The sequence below is a fragment of the Neolamprologus multifasciatus genome, chromosome 18 (assembly GCF_963576455.1).
Source record: "Neolamprologus multifasciatus chromosome 18, fNeoMul1.2, whole genome shotgun sequence".
NCBI lineage: Eukaryota > Metazoa > Chordata > Actinopteri > Cichliformes > Cichlidae > Neolamprologus > Neolamprologus multifasciatus.
In genome coordinates, this window is record NC_140456.1 from 23,684,826 (window position 1) to 23,698,744 (window position 13,919).

General features: G+C 41.3%; 1 protein-coding gene across 5 annotated transcripts in view; it reads right to left on the minus strand.

The window, feature by feature from the left end:
- Window positions 1–1,496: 1,496 nt before the first annotated feature.
- mast3a (microtubule associated serine/threonine kinase 3a) overlaps window positions 1,497–13,919 on the minus strand; it is a 38,105-nt gene continuing 25,682 nt past the window's right edge. For all 5 annotated transcript variants that reach the window (XM_085141238.1, XM_085141241.1, XM_085141240.1 and 2 more), the window contains 16 exons: window positions 12,169–12,254; window positions 11,652–11,860; window positions 11,369–11,510; window positions 10,952–11,084; window positions 10,686–10,851; window positions 10,411–10,512; window positions 9,601–9,723; window positions 9,275–9,384; window positions 8,919–9,100; window positions 7,864–7,985; window positions 7,571–7,759; window positions 7,072–7,295; window positions 5,767–5,889; window positions 5,472–5,608; window positions 4,943–5,127; window positions 1,497–4,848 (listed from right to left, as the gene is read on the minus strand). In XM_085141238.1, coding sequence (XP_084997364.1) covers window positions 3,998–4,848; window positions 4,943–5,127; window positions 5,472–5,608; window positions 5,767–5,889; window positions 7,072–7,295; window positions 7,571–7,759; window positions 7,864–7,985; window positions 8,919–9,100; window positions 9,275–9,384; window positions 9,601–9,723; window positions 10,411–10,512; window positions 10,686–10,851; window positions 10,952–11,084; window positions 11,369–11,510; window positions 11,652–11,860; window positions 12,169–12,254 — 3,084 coding nt within the window. In that variant the 3' untranslated portion in view covers window positions 1,497–3,997. The remainder of the gene's footprint in view (window positions 4,849–4,942; window positions 5,128–5,471; window positions 5,609–5,766; window positions 5,890–7,071; window positions 7,296–7,570; window positions 7,760–7,863; window positions 7,986–8,918; window positions 9,101–9,274; window positions 9,385–9,600; window positions 9,724–10,410; window positions 10,513–10,685; window positions 10,852–10,951; window positions 11,085–11,368; window positions 11,511–11,651; window positions 11,861–12,168; window positions 12,255–13,919) is intronic.

The following is a 13,919-nucleotide window of genomic DNA, read 5'->3' on the forward strand; positions in this document are numbered from 1 at the left end:
TCGGAGACGAAAAAAAGAAACAAAACAAAAACGGAAATTTGAAGCAGACAGTCTCCAAATCGTGTGTTTTGAGCTACATTTAAACTAAAGAAATGTGTTCATGTGAAAAAAGAAAGCGGTGAACCACGCGCTAAATCCATGTGCTGTAATGTGTTAATTAGCGTAAAATACTTGATCATCATCAAATATAAATTATTCTTCAGCACGGCCTTGACTCTCTTGAGCTGCTTTCTTGTAAGTTCTTGAAGTAGTCTTTAGGAATGGTTATCCAGGATTCAGAGCTCTTCTTTGGATGTTGGCTGTCTAGATGATCCCACACTGCTTCAATGATTTTGAGGTCCGGGCTCTGGGGAGACCAATCCATGACTGATTTGCTTTTCTTCCCAGGGATACTTTAACTTTGCATTGGCAGTAGGGGTGGAGGAAAAATCTATACAGTATGGTATTGCAATATCTTGCATACAGGAACATCAGATATTGATATTAAATAAATGAAAATACTCTGGAAATACTATGAACAAGAGGGCTCATCTCACCTTACAGAAGGCAACCTTTCCACAAAGAGTTGCTTTCTGGCTTGGATGGACTGCAATCACTAAAGGAAGGTTGTTGGAGGTTTGTAAAAAACCTCTAATTTATAAATACAGGCAGATTGCCAACATGCTGCCATGACTGTGAAGGAGTCTTTATAGATTAGGGCAATTCAAGGGGATTCAACTCAGCTCGCTGGCAGCTGGTTGCATACTGGTGATTCCTACCTGTAATTGGCAGGGTGTTTGGGATCATTGTCATGCTCAAAAACGAAGCTGTTGCTCATTAGATGCATTCCAAATGGTTGATTAAAATCTGAGGCTCCTTTTTGCATTCATAATTCCATCAATTTGATCTCTAACACAGCCTCTGATGAGGTTTCAGTGAACAGTGATGGATCAACTAAAGGGGATAGAGGTATCCGAATCCTGTGTCAGTTCTTTGAGGAACTTTTCCCCATTTTTAAGGACATGATTTTCAGGTTCATCTGCTGTAGTTTTTAGATTTGCTTCTTCTTATTTTGTCTCCCACTGTCCAGTTTCCTCAAATGTTTTAAGGACCTGCTGCATACCATGCTAAGATGTACAAAGTTTTCAGCTACACAACACTGGTTACACATCTTTTTTTTTTTTTTTTTTTAAATTGGAAAAAGAAAAATTCCTTTTAAAATGGTCAAGTACAAGGACTGGACTAAAAATGATTTAAAGAAAAGGAGCCAACGCCCCCCCCCCCCCCCCCAAAAAAAAAAAAAAAACAAACAAACAAAAAAAACTTTGAAAAGACCTTCAGAAATCATGGAGAACTATTGCTCCAGAGCACTTAAAGAATTACAAGAAAGTTTGTCTCCTTGGAAGCAAATAATTAAGAAATGGGTGCACGAAGTAAGAAAAACTATATATTTTTTTGATACAGTACTGTAAATGTGCAAATATTATTGTAGGAGGACAAATGACAAGTGCAACATCTTGTAGTCTTGGACTTTCCAGTCCTCTGGAAATTCATTTATTTCAAGCACTGTTGAGACAAGAGAATAACAGACAATGTCACACCAGTCTGCACCAGATACCCACATGGTAGGCATTTCACAAAGGGCAGTTTGCCACGTAGAGACAAGGGGGTTGAGTGGTGATGGTGGTGGGGCACACCAATACAAAAACACAAGTGAAAAATGTGAAGGGTGGGGGCTGTTACAGTGAATTTGTCATACACATGAACGCACAAGCCGATCAGAGACAAGGAGTTCACTCTGATGCTTCATTTGATGCAAAATGGGCTGCTGCTCAGACCTGTGCCTGATTTATAAAAGTTTAACAGGGTGACCCAACAAAAGTCATGGGATACTACAATGAAAAATAAAACAATTCAACACTAAGAACATATTAAAATGTATATTGCATCAGAAATTTAGTGATAAAACCCACATACACACATTTCTCCCTAAAGTACAGTGAAAAAAGGTCCACGTTTTCATTCACACAACATAACCTTTATCCAAGGTTCAATATGCTGAAATTCTTTGAGAAATCCCTTATTTAAATCTCCCTTGACTGCAAAACATAGATGTGAGCCTTCACAAAAAGAGGAACAATCAACAAATTCCTCTTCTCTAACCACTTTGTTTGATTTTTTTTAGTTGCTAATCCAAACAGTTCTTGGAGTAAAACAATACTACTAATAAAAAAAACAAACAGAAACAAGAACAGGATTAGATGTTTTTTTTAAAAGTAAAAACTAGTTAAAGAGTACATAATGGAAAACCAAATACCATTTGTTTATATCTCACCGTAAAAAACAAATTTTAAAGCTGAAAGCCTCAAATTCAAGAATTCAAGGCCTATCCATCAAAACTTCCAAGCTCTCAAAATCTAGAGTAAAACCATGGAGATTTACTGGGATGTAAAAGATGCACAACTCTTTAAAGTCAATTGCAACTTGGGATTAAAGCCATGCCACTTAACTCACATCTTACACGAGTCCATCCACCCTTACATTTCACTGATAGCTGTTATAAGGTCCACCATTGTTTATATGATATACAACAGCATAGGTAATTAGTACTGCAACAAGACTGTTTCCATATCCAAATATACAAAAAGGAGATTACCACTGAATCATTCCTTCATCCACCCAGGGCCTCAGGTCTGCCTCTCCTGCGCCTCCCCTCTCTTTTATCCCCATACAATAATTTAACAGATTCCACTGAAGTCCACCCACATATTTGCATTGAAATGTAAACATTCATCCATAAAACACATAAAAAAACAAAACAAAAAAACAGCCAAGTGAGCCAGATTTGTTTGTTGCATCCACTGTACAATTTCTGAATCCCACAGAGAAAGAGATCACCCTGAAATATAAATGTACTCTCACTGTTACACGGCAGCTACGACTTGTGCAAACACTTCTGCTAGACTACGCTTGTAAGGAGCTGGACGGAGGTTAGGTTCACAAAGGTATCGGAGGTCGGATGCAGCAGCCGGGAAGGTAGCCACAAAGCTTTATCTACACACCTGCGTGTTGATCAGGTTATAATTTAAACAACTTACAGACGGGTGGCAGCACGGATACAAAAACAAAACAAAAAAACAGGACAGCCAGTGGCAGTAGACCCAAGCATACATGAGGCCTCTTATGTACAACTACAGTACCTATTATTAAGCTAAACCATGCTTTGGCGCCACAGCTTAGCTGACAACTGTTGCAATGTTGTTATTTTTCTTTTGTTCCGATTTGTACATGCCCTGCGTCGAGAAACAATGACTCCGAATCGTCACGAGCACAATCCGCATGATAGATTTCTTCAGAGAGGCAGCAAAAAACGTGTTATGGAACTTTTTAGCATATACAGTGCAGGATGAGCACTACAGTCTGTATATGAAACAACACCCCGTTACACACATACACGCACGCACACACACAACAGTATAAAAAAAAGAATCATATGAATATTGCAATATTGACTAATATTATCTTTGTTTTCCCTCCACACCGACTAAGACCACACTGAGAAGTTGTTGCCTGGCTTTTCTCCTGTGCACTTCCTAAAAATAGAACAGCTGAAGCGTCCGAGGCATTTTTAGCAACTTAAAAAAAACCCCAATAAAACAAACAAATTAAAAAACAACAAAACAAAAACAAACAATCATTAAAAAGTCATAAATAAGTTTCTTCGTTTAAAACAACAAATATTTACAATTACATCCGTTAGAGGCGCCACAGTGATTTGAGAACTGAGAGAGAAATCGAGCAACTCTGAAGTAAACATCGTTTGGCAGTCATTAATCTGTTAACAGTGTTGGAGGATGCGTGTGGTACTGAGAAATGCAGACTCTTCTTTGTTTCTGTGATGATGTGGGACTTGGTCACAGTTTTCTGGACACATGCAAGGCCTTTAAATGCAAGTACGATAGCAGGTCAAAGCCTCATCTTCTCTGACCTGTGATCCCTGCAAAATAAAACTGAACAACTAATGCCCTTCTTTGTCTTTTGACTTGGTTTTCTGCGGTGTGGTACCCTGTGATCCCAGCTTGCCGCTGGGTTCCGACTGTGATGAGTTGATCCAGGATGCCTTGAACGCCTTTGACTGTGTGACAGGAAGCGTGGGGCTTAGAGCTGCCTCCTCCAAGTCGTCAAAGTTCACTTCCTGGACCGCCTCCTGTTTCTTGAAGGAGTCTCTGCGCTCTGACAGAGCCAGCTTCCTCATCACCACCATCTCTTTTGAGTGGTTGTTGGTGCTGCGGTGTTGTGGCAAGGCAGCAGAGCGGTGGTGATCGCTGCCTCCGCTGGCTGTGTCCTGGTGGCCTCTCTGTCCTCCAATGTGTAGGCCCTGGCGGCCGTGCTCGCCTACGCAAACAAACCTTGTAGCTTTGTCTCCCTCTAGGTCCTCCAGCCCCTCTCCCTCAGACAAGGGCACCTCCATAGTGTGACGTCGGGTGCTGTAAGCCTTCCTATCTCCGTGGTAACCCCCAGTCATCTTGTCACCAGTCAGTTTCTCTGCTGACTGAACTCTCTTGAGCAGCGGTGAGCGCGGCGGTTCTGCGCTGCGAGGACGCACAGAATGACGAGCGATTGTAGGAGGTGACAAAGTCTTGCCGTGAAAACTGTGCAGGGACTTGGGGTGACTTGGGAGGCTAGATGGCGAGCATTGGGGAGAAAGAGATTGGGGTGGTGGGATACAGGCCAGAGGCGAAGGAGGGATGCTGCTGGTGGACTTGCAACGACCAGCTTTTGTGTAGCGACCCAAGACGTGAAGAGAACTGGGACGAGCCTGCGGTACGGGCGAGTTTGGAGAGCTGGAGCAAGGAGAAGAACTTGAATCTAACAGAAAAAAAAGAGTTTAGATTTAGTGGATACACTTCCTCCAGAAAGAGAGAACTACATCACTACAAGAACGATCGTCCTCTTCTCTCACCTCCAGAGTGGTCAGGGGCTGGGGAGCGACAAGGTGTTGAAGGCCCAGGAGAAAGGCTTTGTGTTGGTGAGCCAGAGAGGCTGTCACTAGATGATTGGTGGAACCCCGAAGAGAAGCTACGACTGCTCTGCATGGGTGGAGGCGGTGTATGCTTAGACAGCTTCTTCAAGATGCTGCGTCGTCTGCTACAAAAGTAAATTAATAAAAAATTTTTTTAAAAAAATCAAATTTACATCATTTACATCTGAGACAAGGAGCCAACTCGTGTTACTGTAATGCTGATCAAAGCTTCTCTAGGAGCATCACTCCGTCTCTCTTACAAAAAGCTTTTTGGAGGCTTTAAGGTTTTTAATGCACGAATCACACTTGCAGAATGAAAAAAACAAAACAAAAATTTCCATTTGCCGACTTTATAATTGTAAAATCAGCAAATAGGAACTCTGCTATTTATCTGAGATCTAACATGAGGCTTCAAGCGGGAGTAAAACATGTCCGATTCTTCAGTATGATTTCATTCTCGCCCGTGTACCTGTCTTGTCCGTCCTTCCTTTTGCTCTTTTTGCTCCGCCGGGCCATCTTGGCCTTGTAGCTTGCTTTTCTAGCAGGTCCAACCTTGATAGACGTGTTCTCCAGAGCAGTGGTTTGGAGGGTCACCTTGTTGCCACTCTGTCGCAAAAAAAATTAAATAAAATAAAAAATTTAAATTTCTATTTAAATTCTTTCTTTAATTTGACAGTTTTAATCTTCCATACATTATAATGATCATTTTAAAAAAGCAACAAAAAAGCAACATAAAAAACCAAACAAACACGTTATCCACATACCTTAAGCAAAAGCTCCACCACCTCAGTGTGTACGAGACCCTGGACCGACTCTCCGTTGACGTGAGTGATGAGGTCACCTGCCCTCAATCCTGCCTCGTGTGCAGGACTGCTCTCCTCAACGCACTAGATCCAAACAGACACAACCTCACAATTACTGGTAAAGCAACCATCTAAATGGCTGTTGCTGTGTTTCACCTATGCAATTAGTAAAACTAGTGTTTTTGGTTTACTTAGTTTAAACTTGTCGTGTGAAAAAAATGTCACGTATAACAACAAAGTATCACGGCAGCATAAAGGTTTCATGAATAAAGGTATGCTTCATGAAGAAATTTAAGAGAGGTCGCTGAGTCTGCTGACTTGATTTCATCAGGCAGCTTGTCCTACAGCTTCAGGCTCTGACAGTGAGTGCACCTACAATTTTCAACCCCACCTCAGGATCAGATGAGAGTCAAGCGTTTGTGAATGCTAAGGTATATACAGACTCATATGAAACTAATTAGAGCATCTCTGAACCGTGACCATAGTGGGTGCCACTCCTGTTCCTGAACAGAAAACTGAGGCTACAATTCACACAAGTTTACCAAAACTGGCCAACAGAAGATTGGAAAAATGTTGGGTGATGAGTCTCAATTTCCGCTGCAACGTTCAGATGGTTGACAAAGCATCGATCCATCATGCCTTATAATAACGGTTCAGTGTGGTGTAATGGTGTGGGGAATATTTTTTGGCTGCTTGGGCCTCTTAGTACTGACTAAGCATCGTTTACATACAGCAGCCTGTCTGAGTATTGTTGTTGACCATGTCCATCAAATTATGACCACAGAGTTCTCCTATAAAGTGAAAGGCTATGAAGAGGCTTCTATAAAGGCTTTTTTTTTTTTAAAAGAGTGAGGAGGGTCAATTTTTGGGGTTCTATGAGTCTGACTATTGGCTTTCTGGCTGAGTGAAGCAGCTGTTGTCAAATAGCGAGAATGTAAAACGAATCAAATTGCATAAGCTTTGTTTAAAACCTCAGTTCAGTAAAAGAAGAAGTTTGACATGTTCCAACAGGAAACCAGCAGATGGCACAATTTCTTTGCTATGTGCTGGAAACTATTTTCAGTCATTTGGTTTTAAATTATACCTACGCATACCTAAAAACTAGCAAACAGTCTCTCAGTGTTTGCATGTTGCTGAGCTTGGTGATGCTGACTTCACTCATTTTTAGGGCCAGCGCAGAAAATGAGGCCATAAAGTTATTTAAACATTATGCTTTTGATTCCCAATATAGTATAAATCTAGTCAGTACCAGATAAGATCACATACCCAGACCATGTGATGAACGGTGTAGACGTCACTGTCTCCCATGTAGACTCTGATGGCTCGCAGCGCAAACCCAAACCTTTTCCCAGAGCTGTGGATAACCACCGGAGGCCTGAGGCAGCTGACATTGACGGACAGATCACGGCTGGGAGACGAGTCTCTGGACGAGGGGTTGGATGATAGGGACAAAGAAGATTTGGGGCTCGTAGGAGGACCTCCTGAGTCATCTAGTTAGGAGCAGAAGAGAAGCAGGAATAAACACAGCTGAGTCTTTATAAAGTGTAAGCACTACTGTTTTTAAAATGCTGCATCCAGTAATTAAAACCAAACAAACACTGTTCTAATCTTGACTTCAATATAAATAATGTGCTTTACAATATTTACAATAATTACACAATATTAGGCTGTAGAGGGCACTGTGAACACATGAACACTCGTTTCTTGTCACCATTTTCTTTTAATCCCAAACACTTTCTATAATGCATTCATGATGCAAAGATACCTGGGGTAATGATGAGTGAAAGGCCAGAGACTGACGCAGACTTGGGGACTTTTCCAGAGGGGGACCTGGGTTTCTCTGGGGTCTCTAACTGATGTGCGATGCGTCGAGATGCCCCCCTCCTGAAGGATGGCCTCGTACCTGTGCTGTTGCTCCGGAGACGGATGCGGCGCAGGTTGGAAACCATCCCATCTACAATAGTGGGTACAATGTGTGAGTACTAGTGTTTCACAGCAGCAAAAAAAAAAAGTAGATAAGGTAGTTTCTGCATTTATTATACTCTATTATACTCTTACCCTCCTCATCAGCAGGGATGGCAACTCGAGGCATGATGTCAAAGCTCTGGGTGTTGTTCATTACCAGTGGGCTGGTGCTGCGTTCCGACTGTGAGGAGCTGGATGACGCACGTGGACGGAGACTGAGAAAGATAAAGGTAAAATGCAGGTCCAATAAAAAATGCAGATTTTAGTTAAGTTTCTCTTTTAGAAATTGGGCAGTAAACAACAGTTTCCTTCCTAACTACACAATAAATGTCTTTCAACAATAAAAACAAGAAGAACTGCCACTACTTTTTTTAAAAAGTGCATTACTTTTAGGGTTGCAACGAGTCACTGAGTATTGTGAATGATTCAATTATTTTAAATTAAAAAGTGTTTCTAAACAGCAGCTCTGTTCCTGTAATCACCATTAAAACCATTACTGGGAAACAGCTAGTGAGAGTCCTTCATTGAAGCACCTGATCAACAAACTCAGACATTAAGAAAGGCCTCTTCATCCACCACCATTTATTTTACACAGCAAAAAATCAGCTCTAAAGCTACAGAAGTAAAGCTACATTAAAATAGGAAGATGAGCTGAAGGCTGACTCCAGCCGTCCTTTTTATGTGGAAGCAGTAAACATCGGCAAGTCTAAAGGGGGGCTTGGGGTGTTCTTATGTCAAGGCTTTTACTAAATTAATAAAATAATCAATAGCTGCAGCCCTAAATATTTTATTCGAAAACTGCAGCAAAATAAGCTTATTTGGTATTTTGTGGTTTTTATCAATTTTCTTCTTAGATATCCTGTTTCTCTTTTATGGTTTAATGGTTCACTCCATTCAGCACCACACAGGGAGGCTTCACAAACGCTGAATGGATATATCACTTGTGTTCACACCCGTGGGCAATGTAAAGGCCTCCATCTGACATGCATGCAAGAAAACATCCAACTGGGGGAACTTTAGAATGGCTCATTGGTTTAATACAAAACGACGTGAAAAGACCTCTATAAATACTTTGTGAATACGGAGAGGGCTGTGATAGTTTTGTTCTCATAATAAGGACATCACTCTCCCTCGTTCCATGCTCTCACCTCCCCCTGTGTCCATCTGCCCTCTTGTCTCCACTCGCCAAATGTTTGTGTCCGTCACCAGGGGAAAGGACTCCCCTGCCCTCCCATCGGTCCTCCTTCTCCTCGCTGTGGCTTCGGTCTGATGACGACAGGCTCAGGTTGGATGGAGTGGAGGTGGACAGGTGCTCTGTGCTGCTGTACACCTGGAGTTTAAGAGGAAAAAGGTAGCATGGATTAAAGAAGAAGGGATTTTTTTTATCCTACAAACAACCAGAGGTATTTCATTAACCAAATTACAACACCAAAACAAAAAGTCTTGCTTTATTCCATGAACCAGGTATTAATATTGATTATAACTCATGAGTAGTAACGAGTACCTTGCTGAAGCGGTGGGCTACAGAGGAGAACTGTCGTAGCTCCAGAGATGATTCATCATCATTTGTTTCATCGTCATCTGAGCCCAGATGACAGTATCGTTCTGATCGGGCTGGAGGGAAACATGGTGGCATGCAATAAATGATCACAAACTGGGAACAGTTTCCTATCCAAATTAAAACTATCACCATGCTGCATTGCTACAAATTTAGCTCGTAAAAGCATCCATTTTCTGAGAGCTCATTTCCAAATGAACGTCTCCTCGCAGGTTTTTAACAATGCAGTGCGTCTACTTCATAAAAGGCCCACAGTCAGTAAATCCACATACTGTCAAAGTAGCTGGTGTCCTCCTCGCTCTCTAGCTGTGGGATGAATTCAGCTTTCTGCCTCAGGAGACCGTTCCAGTCCAGGCCAAGGAAGAAATTGTGCATCTTTACTTCAGTGGCCCCACCTGGAGAAAGAAGTTATTAAACTCAAATATGGGCATCGAGGTTGAGTCTGAGCTTGTCTGATCCCCAGCCAGACTCTTTGTTGCACTGAGGCGCTTTGAGGCATCTGTTGCCATGATTTGGTGCTATATAAATAAAACTTAACTGAATTTCATTCCATTCTCCTGGTCTCTGGCTTTATGCTTATTGTAAAACTAGTTTGCTGCTATTTTCTATAAATTCAAGTTAATTAATAAGAAAATTTAAAAACAAGCACTTAGTGCTGTAGTGCTGCACAACATAGGATGCAATAAGACATTAAATGTCAAGTCTAAAACATTCAAGTCAGAAAGCTCCGGAGAGCTTATTGATTACTGTGAACTAGTCGACCTCTCTGTCTCTATGGGAAGTCTATGGGAAACAATTTTATCAAGCCTGGTTAATGTAAAATTCTATTAATGAATAATCTGCCAAATAAACACACAGAAGACCTCAAATCCTTCCTTATTCCTGCGCCAACTTTATTTAAATTCTTAAAATTAAATTCCTCCACATGAGGCCTTGTGCAGACTATGACCTCCTGGTAAGACACTCAGTGACACATCTGTCACAAAAAGCATGTTTTTGCCTTTTGCTGGCCACCTCTAAGTCGCACTGTCCCGAGGCCCAGAGAAGGTTTTTCATCCATCAGCAATCATGCTGTCACCAACCTGTTCCCAGGCGCTCCAGAGGGTTCTGCCTCAAAAGTCTGGTGATAAGGTCCTGAGCATCAGCTGGCAGGGCATCCTCTCCATCCGGCCAGATAATATCATCTGAACACAGGAGTGAATGCAACGAAGGGAATTAAAGGTATCTACAAAGCCCAGGGGACTGATGTGCCAAAATACGGAGATCTATTGCAGAATTTTGAGCGAGAGGATGACAAATGGATTGGATTTACGTGTATAAAAATAACTAACTATGAGTCAATTGAAAGATTTCCTACCATTAACCACTTGACCAAAGAGCTGCTCTGGTGTGTCTCCAAAGAAAGGCACACAGCCCACTAGGAACTCATAAAGGATGATCCCCATGGCCCACCAGTCCACAGGCTTCCCATAGCCCTGCCTCAGGATCACCTCTGGAGCGATATATTCTGGAGTACCACACACCTGTAGACAGGTTTAAAAAAAGAGTTAAAGAGAAAAGGTGGATTTTAGGAAAGCTCAAAATCAGAGATGGAAAAAAAGAGACAAGCGAGAAGAGACAAACCTGCTTGTCAATGAATTCTCTAGTATCCTTTTCAATGTGTCCTTCATACAAGTTGGTTGTCATGTTCATTAGGCCAATCTTTGAAAGTCCAAAGTCTGTCAGTTTAATATGTCCCATGGAGGTGATCAGCAAACTACAAAGGAAGTAAGCACAGAAATGTTTCATGTTACATCAAATGCTTGCCCTCAAAGCACTGGAATTTCATCTTTAGAGAAAAAAAAAAATCAAAGACTCAAAGTTTGAGAATATTCTGCTCTATCTTCAGAAAGATTCCATCTCCCTACAGATCACTGCAAGTTTAAAAATGATGAAAGCTTTTAAGTTATTTAGCGCTGCCTTAAGGCGTTCACAAGAAATATGGGGGAAGGGGGGGAGGAATATGAATATTCTCCTTGTTCATCCGTTTGCCTGACTCACTTGTCAGGTTTGAGGTCTCTGTGTACAATGCCGTAGTTGTGAAGGTACTCTAAAGCCAAGACAGTCTCAGCAAAATACATCCTGGCCATGTCCACAGGCAGAGGTCCACCGATATTCTTCAACAGATTGGCACAATCTCCACCTTAAAAAACACAAATGAGGCCACCATGAAAAATGCTTTCAGGTCAGATGACTTAGACTTAAAGGTGTACCTTGTATGGTAGATATATAAAAGCTTGATGTGCATGTGTCTCTATGTGTCTACAGTCTGAGCCAACTGTACCTTCCACATATTCCATAACCATGCACAGGTGCCTCCGTGTCTCAAAAGAGCAGAACATGGAAACCACAAATGGGTTTTCAGCAAAGGTGAGGATGTCTCGCTCTACGAACACCTGTTGGATTTGATTTCTAAGGATCAGATTCTGCCTGTAGATCTTCTTCATAGCAAAACGCTGACGAGTGTCTTTGTGGCGCACCAGAAATACGGCCCTGTGTGAGAGAACAGAGGCAAAAGGAAGGGGAGAGGCAATGACAATACAAAGAGAGACAGAATAAATAATCAGCAATCATCAACAAAGAAAGCAGGGAGATAATACAAAGAAAATCAATTGTGGGAATCACATAGTGGTAAATATCAGTTCAGACTGGAAATGAAACTGCCCTGACTAATTCCAGCCTGAACACAAAAATACTACAAAAACACATCCACATTTTAGTTTCCGCTTTTATTTAGATCTCTGTGGTTCTCGGTGCAACTGACTCAGTCAAACGCAAACAAAGAAGTCTGTCTTACTCACCCATAGGCGCCGTTGCTAATGAGCTTTATAGTCTCAAAGTCGCTTTCCAGTGGTTTCCTACGAGGAGGGGTGCAGGCTGCACGGCTCTGAATCACGCAAATCCCAACGAGAGAGAAAGAGAAAGGAGGAGAGGAAAAAAATTACAGCTGCTGTGTTACTTTTGGAGAATTTTTTTCGTGTTAACGAGAGCTCCATTTATCACTTAAATAGCTCTGCCAAATGGCATTTAATATTTCTTTGGTGCATATGCCACAGCCTTCAAGTTCGTCACCCACCACAGTTAATCCTGTCACAGACACAATTCAGCTTTATCAACTGGAGTATCTTTTATGCATGCATACAACACAAAGTGCTAGAGAAAAATGATTTAAAAAACAAAAAAACAACAACAACAAGAATGATGCAAAGAGTATGCCAAATCCACACAGTGAAAGACTGAAGGCTGGGATTTTGGGAACCTGCTAATACATCCAGTGCTGTGGAAAGGTATTTGCCTATTCCAAACTTCTTAGGTTTTTCACATATGCGTCACACTTCAATGTTTCAGATCAAACAAATTTTAATATTAAACAAAGACAAACCAAAATTTTCTTAATTATGATTTCATTCATTTATCCATTGAGAAGAAAAAGAAACTATCCAAACTTGCCTGGCCCTGTATTTAAAAAAAAAGAAAAGAAAACAAAAAAGGCACCCCCCCAAAACAAACAAAAAACCAAGCACTTGCTCACTAAACCTAATAACTGGTTGTGCCACCCCTGGCAGCAAGAACTGCAATCAAGTGTTTGCTATAAGTGGCAAAGAGTCTTTCACATTGTTGTGGAGGAATTTTGGCCCACTCCTCCCCACTCCTTATTTCAGCCACATTGGAGGGTTTGAGCATGAACCATCCAATGAACGGCCTGTTAAAGGTCATACCAAAGTAACTCAGTCTGATTGAAGCCCAAACTTTGACTAAGCCACTCGAGAGCTTTTATTATGGTTCAAGCTCTAAAAGTGCAAAGGCGCTTTTGTATCTGCTCTATTTATTATTTTGTTTTTGTGTTATTGAGCCATTCGGAGGTGGACTAGCTGGTGTGTTTTGAATCACTGTGTTGGTACATAACCTAGGTGATCTTTGGTTTACACCATGAACTAATGGCCAGACATCCTCCTCCAGGATTTTCTGGTAGAATCTCTTTCTTATTGTTGAATCATAACCTCTGACCTTAACTGAGGCAACTGAGGACTGCATGTCTTTAGATGATGTTCTAGTTTTTTTGTGATAAGTCCTCAATGCAGGTCACTCCTGGGAACGTTCACCATTGTTCCAAGTTTTCTCCATTGTGGATAATGGCTCACACTGTGGTTCACTTTGGCAAACTTTCCAAACTAGCAGATGTCAGTGACTTTTTTCCCCCTCGGCTGTTTCTTTAAATCGTGACATGATGTGCTACTTTTTGAGATCTTTTAGCCCATCTCGTTTTGATGGACAGCTTCTATTTAAGTGATTTTTTGATTCAGCAGGTCTGGCCGTAACCAGGCCTGAATGTAGCTTGTGAAATGAAATTCAGTTTTTCAACAAAAATGTGGTTAATCAGTCAATTTGTTATTTAAGGGGGCAATTACTTTTCCACACAGGGTTAGGTAGGTTTAGAAGTGTTTAGTAATAAAATTTCTTTGATGATCATTTATGTGTGACAGATATGGAAAAAAACCCTAAGAAATCAACACCGTATCAACAAAGGTTGCCACTCGGTGACTTAAAAACT